The sequence below is a fragment of the Spermophilus citellus genome, assembly GCF_964194105.1.
Source record: "Spermophilus citellus genome assembly, chromosome: 14".
Classification (NCBI taxonomy): Eukaryota; Metazoa; Chordata; class Mammalia; order Rodentia; family Sciuridae; genus Spermophilus; species Spermophilus citellus.
The window spans coordinates 102,221,840-102,235,665 of record NC_138194.1 but is presented as its reverse complement, the minus strand read 5'-3'; the positions used below and the strand labels follow the sequence as shown (position 1 = coordinate 102,235,665).

Genomic DNA, 13,826 nt, shown 5'->3' with positions numbered 1-13,826 from the left:
TGGTGTGTGTCATGTGTGTGTACCATGTGTGTGTGCCATGTGCATGCCATGTGTGTGTGCCATGTGTGTGTGTGTGCACACGCATTCTGGAAATTCCATCTCGAGTCTTTGGTTTTGAAAGACTGTGCCAGCCTCTCATCCCCTACCTCTGTTTCTCTGCTCCAGAGAACATGTGCAGGTAACCGGAAGCTGAAGAGCCCGATGGGCAGCATCCTGGGCAGGTGGTATGCCCCAGACCCCGTCCAGTATGCATCCCAGGGAGAGGAGAGAGGTGGGGTGTCCCTGCATGGCCTCTGGGAGCTACTTCCGCCACCTCCTTGGAGGCAGAGGATTGGAGCCCTGCCGTAGTGGGGCGTCTTGCTGGCTCTGTGACTCGTCCCTCCTGTGTGGACCTATACAATTGTGAGGGAGTTGATGGACTCTTCTTCTGGCCTTACGGGACTCTCTGCCTGTTTTCTTGGTCCTCAGTATGCTTTTTCCCCTAAAGAACTTTTAAGGAGAGCCTCACTCCTTTCATTCAGAGGAAAACTTGGGAGGTGACTTAGAGTTGTGTGGGGTGAGACATCCCCCAGGGCAGCAGTGCGTTCATGGGGTCCAGTGCAGAACAAAAACATAGGCCCTTTATTGAGAAAGTATTAAGAATTTGTATACAACAAGAGCCAAGCATACAGCACATACAGGGCCTGCAAACATGGGCCTGGTGCCACTGACTGCTGGATTGCAGGTCCCTGAGGCCAGCCCGGTCCCTTTATTTTCCCTCTTCCATTCTAGGAATTGTTGAGGCTTCTTATTATGAAAATCCTTGTGTTTGTGTAAGAGGCTGGAGCAGAGTAGACCCTCAGATTCTCACAGCTGCTTGGTGCTGATGCAGCCAGTGCTGCTCTCTACCTGTGTACAGGTGGGGAGGTTTAGACTGGATGCAAATTACCTGCCCTGGGCCAGAGAGCCAGTAGGTGGCAGAGCACAGTCTCCATCCCATGACTTGATGCCCAGGGAGTTTTCCCACTGTGAGGTGGCTCCTCATGGGACCAATAAGCACCTGCTCACTTGGTTGGAGGATGGATTTATGGTTGATATAAGAGTGTTTTTCTGAGCTATCAGAAGGTTCAGCAAAAAATGCACATTATTTGTTGAATATCCATAGGAAAAATTAATTGGTATTCTACAGCTTCTAATATCTTTTGGGCAATAGCCTGACCAGAGAGTACCTGCCTGGAGGCTTGAAGAATCACCCATCTTTAATCTGAATTCCTAATTCTGTACCCGAGTCTGTGTAGCTACTGGGGATGTTACCATTACAGCAGGGCATGTAGATACGAGAAGTAGAGAGCTTCTTCAGGGAGACTCTTGCAGCCATTTCCCACTCTGCCAAGGGGTTATTTATTGGTCTTTGTATCTGCAACATGGCCAGTGTGGCCACCTTCTAACTCCACTCTGCAGTGCTGCGGGTGAGGGTCACCTGTCATTTGTGATTGGAGTGCCAGGGTTTTTGGTGAGGTTGGCAGCTGCCCAGATGCCATGTTGTCCCTGGTCAGCTGGGGCCGCCAGGTGGCCCTGACGCAGCCTGGCCCCCAACTCTCGCTTCCCATCGTGTGACTTCCTGGTCTGCAGTTGTGCTGTCTACAGAATGGGGACGTTAGGAGTTGACTCGAGAGTTGTTCCGAGATCCAGTGAGACAAGTTCCGGAAGTCCTGGTGCCCACTCAGAGGGTCTTCAGGAGCAGCTGTGTGTGGTGCGGGTATCCAGATGCTGTGATGATTGGGAACTCTTCCTGCCAAGTGGGTCCACACGGTGTGGCCGACAGAGATGAGCTTGTCAACAGTAGAACTGCCGGGTGCTGCTGGTCCTGGTGTGCCAACATGGAGCAGGGAGGGCTGGCAGAGGGTGTTTAGTAGCTACTACTTCCTGTGCCCTCCTAATCTTTCTGGGGACAAAGTATGAGGAAGGGGCTTGTGCTTTGACACATGGGAGTTTGGACCACCTTCTTTCAGACAAAAGCAACTTATCACATAAATGTAAATCATTCCTTCTAGTATCTCAGAGCATGATTTTTAAAAATGATTATTTTTTGACTACAGAGAAAAGAATCCCTTAGCCACAGGCACAGTGACTTATTTAAAAAAGCAGTGGCTTTCTCATCTGCAGGGAGGAGCAGGCAGGTTGCTAGCCCCCTGCAGACGCCAGCAGGCCGGGGTACTGTGAAGGGTGGTAGGGGCTGGGCTGTGCTCTGGTTGTTCGCATGTGCAAGGAGGGAGGGTGAACGCCATACTGAAGCTTCACCGGGGGTCGTAGGCTTGTGCAGGTGGGTCAGGGCAGGTGTGGTGAAGGAGCGACATGGCCTGAGTGTCTGTAGCCATTGAGGGGTATATCATGAGGGAAAGTGTTTGGGTTTAGAGCCAGAAGGACTTGAATTTGGACTGCAGCCATAGGTGGGCAGACAGTTCAGCAGTCAGGAGTTTTCCATTTTGTAGATTGGTTCATGCAATTGCAGATGCCCGATCTGGCCAGGTGTCACACATTTTGGGGAGCTGTTCTTAATCTCTGTGCAGGGTCCCTGGTCCAAAGTGGGACAAAAGCTATATCTTGGAAATGGGATGTGAAAGCTCCATGAAAGTTGGGGAACTCTGGTCAGTGAATCCTACCTCTGCTCTAGAAAAAGCCCTGCACTGGCTTGAGCTCCCTGTGCCTGGACTAGATATTGCTTTGACTTCCCAGTCCTGGCCGCACCACTGTGGCCGCCCTTGTCAGCAGTGGGCTTCCTAGGCGAGCTCGCTACCCGTTTGGCTTGTGAGTGCCTGCCTTGTACTGCGGTGGCCTTGACACCATGTCACGAGGCAGGTCACAGAGTAAGGAGGTGGCCTCCCACCTGACACTTGCCAGCATGCCCCTTGGTCCTGAACTCCCTTGGCCGCCTGGTGCTGAGCCTCAGGGGTGGAGGGGCAATGGAGATGGGGCTGGGAGCTCTACTGGTTTTCAATAGCTTTGTGACAAATTTCTGAAGCTTACCTATGGCTCAGAACAATGTCAGCACTTTTCTCACTGCATGGGTCAGGAGTTTGAGTCTGTCTTGCTGAGTCCAGATGTCACCTGGTCCCCTTCTGAAGGCTCCACTGGGGAGCGGTTTGTTTCCCAGGTTCCTCAGGTTGGTCCTCTTTTATTATCTCAAGGTGGTTGTCAACTGGGACTGCTGTCCACTTCTAGAGGCCACCCTACATACACCCTGGCAAGAAGGGTCTCATCTCCATTAGGGACTCAGCTGGTTGGATCAGCCTGTCTAGGAAAGTCTCCCTTTCGGTCATCTCAGAGGTGACTGACGGGGATCTGAGTTACACCTGCACAACCCCTCAGTGCTGTTACAGGATATCACCTAGTGTGGACCTGTCCTCCAGGGAGGGGATGCACAGGGCACATGTGCTGGGCCTTGGGGTAGGGTCATTTCTGTTCTGCCTCTGCACTGCGTGGGCCTGGGAGTTAAGAGGAGGAGAAACCACCCCCTTCCCTCTCAGTCTCAGGGGCACAGAGCCAGGGGCACAGGGTGGTCATGCTCTGTGCCTCTTGACTCTGATGACATCTGCCTGCCTCGCCAGCCTGTGGGCCAGTGAGGTGTGCATTGTACCTTGTGGCCCAGTGACCAGGGTGGAGCCCCCGCTCTGGTGGAACTTGGTTTTGTGAAATCTGTCCCCGTGGAGTTCAGCTATGCACCAGTGCGGCCTGCAGAATGCCGCAGGAAAAGTCCTACATGTTGCATTAAAGTGGCGGTGATGACAGGCTTGACTGTGTTTCAGAGAGCTGGTGTCACAGCCAGCTGTGAATTGCTCTCTCAAGGTGATTGTGAGGTCCACTGCTTTGCCGGACAAGTGTGTTGCCAGACGAATCACCTGACACCGTGAGAAGGTGCAGAGGTGCTGACTAACGTGGATTCTTTTGTGCTCTGTAGATTTCCAGTGGGTTCAAGGAGACGTGTGTGAGGTTCAGCTGATGGTGTACAACCCAATGCCGTTCGAACTCCGCGTTGAGAACATGGTACGCACTGCCAACTAGTTGGTCTTTTGGGTTAAAAATACCAATTTATCATTAAAATACAAATTTTTACTTAATATTTGACACAATCTGTGACATATTTTTTTTTCCATTTTGGTAGAGATATGAGCTTGTTGTGAGTCATTCTTTTTTTTGCATTTTGCATTCTTTTTTTTTTTTGGCATTTTGTCATTCTTGTGTCTTATGCCTGGTACTCAGGAAATGTTTGAATCCATGAACAGAGCTCTGATTCGCACACAAACTGAGCTTAGCTGACGGGATGTGAGATTTGAAGTGCTCATTTTGAAGGTTACCCAAGACCAGCACAGATTCCAGTGTCTGCATTCCTCCTGCTCGTAACACCAGCAGCGTCCCCTGGCTGCAGGGTGACTGGAGGATCAGGGCGCAAGGCAGAATGAGCAGCAGGCAGGAGAGCAGACTGTTGACTGTGCGGGGTCCAGGCTTGCCATCCTGACGTGCTCCCAGGCCCAGCGTAGCTCTCCGAGACTCGCTTGCAGTCGTGTCTCCCCGGGAACTGCTCGGCCACCTTCGTGGTTGGGAGGAGGTCCATGGGGGGACCCCCTCCTGGTCCTCCCCACCTACGTCCCACCCTCAGCCTTTGCTGTGTTGCCTGCAGTGCTCCTGTCTGGTGGTGACATGGAAAGGGTGTGTGGAGCTGAGGAGCGGTCCCACCTGGCACTGGGTAGGCCGTGGCTCTCCAAAAAGCATCTGTGCCATGCAGTAGGCCTGGGGCCGAGGTGGAGGGTTGTGCCTGACCTGGAGTTGGGACTTCCTGGAGACTGTTTGGTAGTCATGCTTCCTGCCTGAGTGCTGAGACCCCCGCGGCCTCAGCCTTGCTCTGGGCCTTCTGCTCCCCACCTCCTGGCCAGGACAGGCTGCCTTGGGAAGTGGCTCTTGGGTGAGGCCTCTCTAGTGTGTCCTGTTCCTGGCTTGGACAGGGAAATGAAGTGCTGATTTTGAAGTTTACCTGAGATCAGCACAGATTCCAACACCTGCGTTCTGCCTACTTGTGACACCCGCAGTCAGTGTGTACAGAATTCCCCTAGTGATTAGAGCGTCACAGCCCCGCTACTCTTCCTCACGTTTTTTTTTTTTAAAAGTATCTTTCATTTTTATCTAGCTTAAAAGTAATATATGCTATTATAAACAATTAGGAAGAATAAAGAATAAAATAAAAAGCTCCATTTAGAGATGGCCCACAAATCATGGTCAGAATTTCAAAAACTGAATTATGAAATATTTTGACCATATGAAACATTCCAGGGAGTCCCAACACGCTCATATCCACCATCCACATTAACAAATACTAATAGTTGGCCATACTGCTTTAGCTGTTTGGAAAGGAAATAAAAGAAGCCAGGAAGTGGTGAATACCTAATCCCAGTGGCTCAGGTGCCTGAGGCAGGAGGATCACAAACCAGCCTCAGCAACTTTGTGAGGCTCTAAGCAACTTGGTGAGACCATGTCTCAAATTAAAAAATAAAATGGGCTGGGCATGTGACTCAGTGGTTAAGCCCCTGAGTTAAAAAAAAAAAAAAGATAAAGAAAATGCTAAAATAAGATATTTTGCCTAGGGTCAGTCTAACTGCTTCCACCCGTGCCCACAACATCTGACCACACATGGATCATCTGACAGCGCTGGTCAAACTCCAGGCACGAGGTGCACTCAGTCTTTCAGAGCGTCCTTGCTTCTGGGTGCTGTCTGTGAACAGAGTTGGAAAGGTGTGCATGCACACATACGCTCACATTTGTACACACATACTCTACGTGCATGTACAAACACACACACACACACTAATGTCTGTATCTGCACACTCACCTCTGCACTCACATACTTGTTTGCACATGCACCTCTGGGCACACACACTTACACATGTATCCACACCTCTGCACACTCTCACTTGTTTGCACATTCTCCTCTGCACACACTGTACTTACATGTGTCCACACACCTCTGCACACACACACTTAGGTTTGCACACACTACACTCACCTCTGCACACACTACACTCACATGTGTATCTACACATCTTTGTGCACACACACCTCTGCACACACTATGTTTATATCTGTATCTGAACATGCACCTCTGTGTGCATACACACACACACTTTTACACTTCTGTTTGTACACACTGTCTCTAAAGCTCTCTGGGTCTTTTGAGACCATCAGTCTTTTCTTCCTGACAGTCCCAGGTGTGCCTGCAGCGCATGCCTCAAGGATCAGATAGAACTGATCGTCCGTGATGGGTTTGGGTTGAGCCTGCTCATGATGCCCCTTCACTTGCTTCAGGGGCTCCTCACCAGTGGCGTTGAGTTCGAGTCTCTCCCTGCTGCGCTTTCCCTTCCTGCAGAATCTGGTCTGTACCCAGTGACACTTGTTGGGGTGCCGCAGACAACCGGAACCATCACTGTGAACGGTAAGGAGAATCCCTTTCTAGTTCTGCTTGCAAAATGCTGCTGAGCGTTTGTATCGCTTTGTTGAGGTCTAGAGCTAATCACCTGTCCTCTAGTCCCGACCGTGAAAAGATGAGGACGAGGCTGCGATGGCATTTCTTTGGGATGAGACCTGGGAAAACTGGGTTTGAGTGTGTGATGTGGCGGCAGTGGCTGTGTCCTGTTGTGGCAGGTCTCCGTCACGTTCCCTCCCCACCGCACCATCTTCCTGTGTGTCGTCCTCTGGAAGTCTGCAGACACGTGCTCAGCTTCTCCCCGCCCTTCGGCTGCCATGACTTGTCCTTGCTGTGGTGCTCTGTTTGCTCTTGGAGGTGTGCGCACATGCTGGGGCCACTGTCCACCTCTCAGCCTCCAGCTGATCCCTCAGTGTCCATCCTTGGTGCCAACTTGTATGCACTTCTCCTGCCCCTCAGATGTGGCCAGAAGGGCTGGCTGTGTTATCAGACATTCCTCACATTCTGCATCCCAGATCCAGCTCCGATCACCTCACCTCACCAGAACGCCTAACCCCAGGTCACTAGTGATTTTTAGTATTTTCTGGATGAACCCAGGGCCTGCTTTTCCTTTTTTTCCCCTAACCTGACTCTCAGAGCCCACCCTTCCCGCATGGAGAGCTGTCCTCGGCGGCCTTCGTGACCCACACCCTCTGGGTTTGGTTACTGTAATGGTGCACGCCAGGCAAGTGTTCCACCGCTGAGCTGTGGCCCAGCCTCCCTTAGCTCTTCTGCTGACTCTCTGGCTCTTGCTTCCGGGTCTCTTTACACACCGCCTGTCAAACCAGAACCACTGCCTCTCCTCCCCAAAGTGGCACCTCCCCCTGTGGCCCCAGCCGAGTGATGATGCCACCATGAGTCACTCGCCAGCTTCTTGGGAGTCGTCCCCAGTTGCTCCACTTCTGTAAGCCCCTAGGACACCTCACTGTCTCCCCAGTAGGTGAGACTGGCCCCTTCCTGTCTTGCAGACCACAGTTCCCTTGCAGGGTTTCCACAAGCGCACGGGCCTGGTCTTTCTGCCCAGGGGCCTGCTTGCTACCAAGTCTGTCTCGCAGGCTGCAGCTGGGCCTTTTGTAGTGTGTCCCGTGCCTTCCTGTGCTTTATTCCCCATGTGGCCCGCACCTCTGTGGACTCCTCTCTTCCCTCCCCTCCTGTGGAGCGGCACTTGAGTCTCATGGCGCCTCCTGGGCAGAGCACTGTTTCCTTAGCTCTCCTGGACCCTCTCCACCCAGGGCTTGCTCGCTGCCTGCAGCTCTCAGTGAGCTTCCCTTCTCAGGTGGCTCAAGCCTCCTCTGGCTCCCCTGGGCTCCGCACACCTTTCTCCTCCTTGTCACTTGTGGGTGTGCTCCCTGCTGGCCTTTCTTGGCGGAGCACCTCAGTGTCTGGTGCAGAGCCCCTCACAGCAGAGGTCTTTGCAGACTTTGGGGCCAGTGAGGTGAGGGCAGGCGTAACCCCGGTTGTGTGTGTCGTGGAAGTACCAAGGTGGAGGCCAGCGTGTGGAGGTGGGACTCGGGAGGAGGAAGGCAACAAAGGCCTGTCATAGCAAGGTCCCTGGGAGTAGTCCAGATGAATGGAGTGGGAGTGGGGAAGCAGGGGGTGGGAAGCAGAGTGTAGAAAGAGCTCTTGAGCAGAGCAGCACCGGGTCGGAGATTGGTGGTGGGAGAGACCAGTGGTATACTCAGGGAACCAGGGTGGCCAGAGTAGGTGGTCCCGTGAAGGGGTGGTGGTGATGAGGCTGGAAGGCAGGGAGAGGGCAGTCCTAGGGGACCTTGGGCATCACCCTAAGGATACTGACTGCTGCCTGGAACAGGGGCAGGGTGCGGTGGCAGGAGTGTGGGGGCTGGGGAGGGGGGATAATTAGGCCTGGAGACCTCTGTGGAGGAGGAGAGCTGGGGCTGATGTGTAATGGTGACTGGGGGGCCCCCTTGCTGACCCCTAGGTGTCTGTGACAGTGAGCCTGGGGGCCTCCAGCTGATCCCTCCGTGTCCATCCTTGGTGCCAACTTGTGTGCATTTCTCCTGCCCCTCAGATGTGCCAGAAGGGCTGGCTGTGTTATCAGACATCCTCGTGCTCATGCTAAACAGTTGTCATCAGACTTGGGGTTTTATAAGGTAGTTGTTTTAAACAATAGGTAAGAGAAGGAAGATTATTTTCATTAGGAATTGTAAAATAATGGTTGCTTAGCAGACAAAACCACACCATGATAAGATCTAGAGAGAGAAGAGTGTGGGGGCATTAGTGGCAAAGGGGGGTTTTAGGTAGGAAAAGGTTTGCCAGTGAAGGAAGCCTTCCAGAACTCACTCTAGAGAGGAGCGAGCACAGGGAGCATGGCTGGGAGTCCTGTGAGCTGGGAGAGAGCCTGAAGCTGCTGGGGGAGGGCTGTGGGGGAGGGCTGTGGGGGAGGGCGGATATCGACAGGGATGGCCTGGTTTGTTGGCTTCTCCCTTTGGAGATCTGTGTATCCCAACATGGATGCGCAGAGAAGGTGGTGCCCTGGGCCTTGGGCATTAGGTGCTATTTAATCTCATTGCACAGTGAATGTTTTTTATGATAGCTATCTCTTGAAATTTCAAGGGCCATTTTAAAGCTTTGCTTAAACAATTTTGTGTGCTTATCTAACCAACATATTTTTTTTTGGCTTAGGAAATTTGATAATCTTAAATGATAGTACTTGTACACATATGGCAGATTTGCCGTATCACATAGCAGCTATAATAACAATAATTGGCTCTTGAACTTTCATCCTCAATAGAAGGTTTTGAAGCATTTTTTCAGATACTCTTTCAGATACATTATGTCCTGCAAAGGAATATTAACTACCATTCTCATTTTGGAGATGGAGAAATCTGAAAAGCAAATTAGTAAAGGGATGAGATACTGATTATCAGGTTCTGCAGATTTGTAGTTTGTAGGGACCTTTATTTGGACCTGGTCAGCATGTGAAATAGGACATAGTGCCACTACCAGCTGCATCAGCATGGGGATACTGTGGGTTCTGGTTGGAGGGGCAGTGTGGGGAGCTGGTGGGTGGCAGGCCAGGCCTCAGGCCCAGGATGCCTGTGCTCTTCTCACTGCTGCTCTGGGTGGGACGTGGGCCTTGCCAGGAGGTGTGAGTTCTGCCTTGCATTCCAGGCTACCGTACCACTGTCTTTGGTGTCTTCAGTGACTGTCTGCTAGATAACCTCCCGGGAATCAAAACCAGTGGCTCTACCGTTGAAGTCATTCCCGCCTTGCCAAGACTACAGATCAGCACGTCTCTACCCAGGTAGTGTTTCCAAGGAGTGGCTACTAATTGTTGACAAGACATGGTCTTATGGATATTTTTTCAAAATATTTTTTTTAGTTGCAAGTGGACTTAATGCCTTTATTTTTATTTATTTATTTTTATGTGGTGCTGAGGATTGAACCCAGTGCCTCACCCTTGCTAGGTGAGCGTTCCACCACTGAGCCACAACCTCAGCCCTCTTATAGATGTTTTTTAGTTATACATGTTTTAAAATATCTAAAGAATCTGAGTTAATTTGAAATTCTTTGATCAGAATGTGGCTGAGATTTTCTGTTCTTTTTAATTTTATTGTGGTTTTAAAAATTAGTTCTAATCAGTTATACATGACAGCAGAAAGCTCTTTGATTCATTGTACACAAATGAAGCACATTTTTTTGCTTCTCTGGTTGTACATGAAGTAGAGTCACACCATTCATGCAGTCATATATGTATCTAGGGTAATGATGTCCATGTCATTCCACCATATTTCCTGCCCTCGTGCCCCACCCCTTTGACCCATCCAAAGTTCCTCCACTCATCCCATGCGCCCCCCACCTCCATTATGTGTTAGCATCCACTTATCAGAGAAAACATTGACCCCTGTTTTTTTGGGATTGGCTTACTTCGCTTAGCATGTTATTTTCCAACTCCATCCATTTACCTGCAAATGCCGTAATTTTACTCTCTTTTAATGCTGAGTAATATTCCACTGTGAGTATATATACACCATAGTTTTTAATCCATTCATCTTTTAAGGGCATCTAGATTGGTTCCATAGTTTAGCTATAATGAATTGATGCCAATAGTTAATATGATTTGCCGAACATGAATCAGAACAAAGTTGAAATGTTTCTTACAAGAACTAAATGTGGAGTTAGCCTTTGGAATCCTTGCTTATTGGGATTTGTGATATTTTAAACTTTTGCTATTATGAATAATGAGTATCCTTTTGGCCATTTTAATAAAAAGTGTCCTGGGATTTTATGAAGTGTTTTAAAAACCACCTCATATGTTCAACAGGCCCTTTTCATCTGTCAGGCACTGTGTTAGGTGCTAGGGCTATGACAGTGAGCATGTAGTCCTGTCCCTTGCCCACAGGAGTCCTGTCAGAGGCGGAGACTGACAAGCATCCGTGCTGTGAATAGAGTGCTGATGGAGCCCTGCACTGGGAAGGGCTCTTCCAGGAGGCCTCTGAGTGACCAGGTGGGGCCGGAGGAGGCATGAGCTGTGTGAGTGGGCAGGTGGAGCAGCTTCTGGTGGAGGAAGCACCATGTGACTGAGGAGAAACAGGAAGTGGAAGAAATTAACTCAAATGAAGCACAGACCTGATAGTAAGAGTTGAAAAGTCCAAAACTTTTAGAAGAAAACAGGAGAAAGAATGTTTATGATCTTGGGTTGGGCAAAGATTCTTTGATGTGATGCCAGAAGTAGGGTCCATAAAATAAAATGTTGATGAATTGGGCTTCATCAATATTAAAGACCTTTGTACTTCCAAAGACACCATCAGGGAAATGAAAACCCACAGGCCGGGGAAAGTATTTGCACATCATATATCTGATAAAGAGCTTGTATTCACATACAGAGCTTTTAAAACTCAGTAATAAGAAGACAAACAACTTAATTAAAAAATTGGCAAAAGATTCAAATAGCTGTTTCCACCAGAAGAGTCCATGCAGCTCAGAAGCAACCTGGAAGAGGGCTCAGATCATTAGTCTCTGGAGCTGGCGTCATCCGAGATTGCAGTTGCAGGGTGACTGGACACAGTCACTAGCCGTGGTGGTGAGGTGGGGAGGAGCTGGACCTACACTTAGTGCTGAGGGGAGCAGAAAGTGGCATATCCCTTTCAAAGACACTTTCTTAAAAAGTTAGCATAAGGCTACCTGTGACCCAATAATTGCAAGTCAGTCTCAACACATTGACACAAAAAATTGAGCATGAACATTCGTAGGAGCATTGCTCATAATAGTCAATAGAGCAGAAGATACCCAAGTGTCCATCATTTGATAAACAAAACTTGTCAATCTGTACAGTGAAATATCACTCAGCAATAACAACAAGCCAGCTCTTGATAATGCTTCAGTATACACGCACCTCAGAAACGTGCCATGTGAAAGAAGCAGACACAACGAGGAATCAGCTGGGTGGTTGCCTTAGGCAGCCATGGGAGCAGGGCTTGACTGCACGCACCAGGGCATGTCCTCTGGGGTGCCGGAAGTGTTTTCAAACTGGGTATCAGGGATGGTTGAACAACTTTGTAGGCTTACTAGACATGATTGTAGACCTAAAAGGGTGAACGTGATGGCCATAAGTTATGCTCAGATAGATCATTTTGCTTTGTCTTCAGTGTAGGGCAGACACCTGGTCTCAGTAGCGGCCTTGGCAGCCTCAGGAGGATAGCCTTGTCCTTGTTGTTCTGGGCAGAACTGCCTTAAGCCCTGTTACTCCAGCAGCGGAGCCTGCAGACTCCCATCAGGCCTTGCTCGCCCTGACCCACTACTGTTCCTGCTACTGTGGCAGCTGGCAGGTACCTGGTCAGGTACCTGGTCGGGCCTTAGCAGGTGGCTCCTGGATTGTGCAGAGATTCTAGGCGACAGTGGAGCCTGCTCACACTTGCTAGCCCCCACCTGGAACCCAGCTGAAGGGTGGGCAGTGGAAGGTGAAAAGGCACCCAGGCAAAGGCTGTTACCAGGAAGGGAGAGGATTCCAGGAAAAGGAACTGTGAGCTCCCTGCTCAAAGACCATCCCTCCAGCTGCACGAGAGGTGACGAAAATGGGTGTGCTAGCTGTGGCTTTGTCTCCCTCATTTTTCTCTTGCTCTTAGAATAGTTTTCAAAGATACTTTGTGCCCACCTGCTCCATTTTCATGGTCCCATGGATGGGCACACACACTCTCAGGTATTGGTTGCCTCGCCTGGCCTGCTTAGGGGGCACCTGGGGCTCTGGGAGTGCACTCCAGAGTGTGCGTCCTCACCTGGGGAGAGAGACTAGATGTTGGCAGGGGGAGTTTAACTCCAATTTGGAGTTAAAGTGCTGTTTCTTATTTTTAAGAATGTATATATTTTTCTAAGGTGATTTTTCCACTTTAGGTGAGTATTGATAATATTCTAAAATCAACATACCTGAGACGGATGCAGCAAATCTGCTCATGTTTATTGACACCTCTGGTATGCTTTTGGCCTGGTGGGATGGGACTGGCATTTAGGAAGAACTCCGTTGACCTGTGTCTGTCCCCTGTGTGAGCTCAGACTAGAGGGAGGGTCAGATTGACTGCAGCCAAGAGTTCCAGCTGCTTCTGCAGTGGACACCAGTGAGAGAGTTCTCCTCCCGGGGGCTCAGGAGCGCTTCAAGGCACGATGATGGTGTACAGGCTCCCAGGGCTTGTGGAAGTCAGTCAGGTCCTGCAGCAAGGAAAACGTGCAGGAAGAGGGACCAGCAGTCAACACAGATGCAGACCACTGTGGAGCAGAGTTAGATGCAGAGGAAACATAGGCGGGGTCGCCTATATGTCATTGTTGCCAGCAGGCCTTGGTTCCAGTTGTGTTTCTTGGGGTCCTGGTTACCTCCTAGGCAGAAGTCTGCTCCTGTGGCCTGGGAGGGAGAGACTGGGATAGTGAGTAGTGTAGAACTTGGGCAGAGCCCACAGACTACAGGCCTAGGACAGGGTGTTGGTGCAGGAGCCTTAGCGAGGAGGCCCCAGATGCTGGGCTGTGCTTGTATGTAGGGCTGGCCATCGGGGCTTGTCCTGCGGTGCAGGGCCTCACTTGAGTGGCAGGAGGACAGAGCCCCACTGTTGCTTCCCTCTGTTGCCTGGGTCTTTGTGGGCGTGGCTCCTGGCTTGCACTTGGGAGACCAGGTTGGCCCTGTGCACTCCTTTATCTCCCTGGCTCCAGCTCCAGTAGGAATTGTTCTTAGAAGTTTCTCTTTAAGTCCATGATGTCCCCCTTCTCAGCATGAGCAACACCTCGTGGTTCACTTGCATTAATTCGTTGCTTAATTTGTGTCCTCCACAATGCAGTAATTAAGTAGTCTTGCCCTTCACACACACACACACACACACACACACACACACAC

General features: G+C 50.3%; 1 protein-coding gene across 2 annotated transcripts in view; it reads left to right on the top strand.

Moving 5' to 3' along the window:
* The window catches only part of TRAPPC9 (trafficking protein particle complex subunit 9), a gene marked incomplete at its 3' end in the record, with an annotated part of 533,166 nt that overhangs the window by 120,525 nt on the left and 398,815 nt on the right, over nucleotides 1–13,826 (top strand). For both annotated transcript variants that reach the window (XM_081266489.1, XM_081266488.1), the window contains 3 exons: nucleotides 3,938–4,023; nucleotides 6,334–6,460; nucleotides 9,623–9,755. In XM_081266489.1, the coding sequence (XP_081122615.1) occupies nucleotides 3,938–4,023; nucleotides 6,334–6,460; nucleotides 9,623–9,755 (346 nt within the window). The remainder of the gene's footprint in view (nucleotides 1–3,937; nucleotides 4,024–6,333; nucleotides 6,461–9,622; nucleotides 9,756–13,826) is intronic.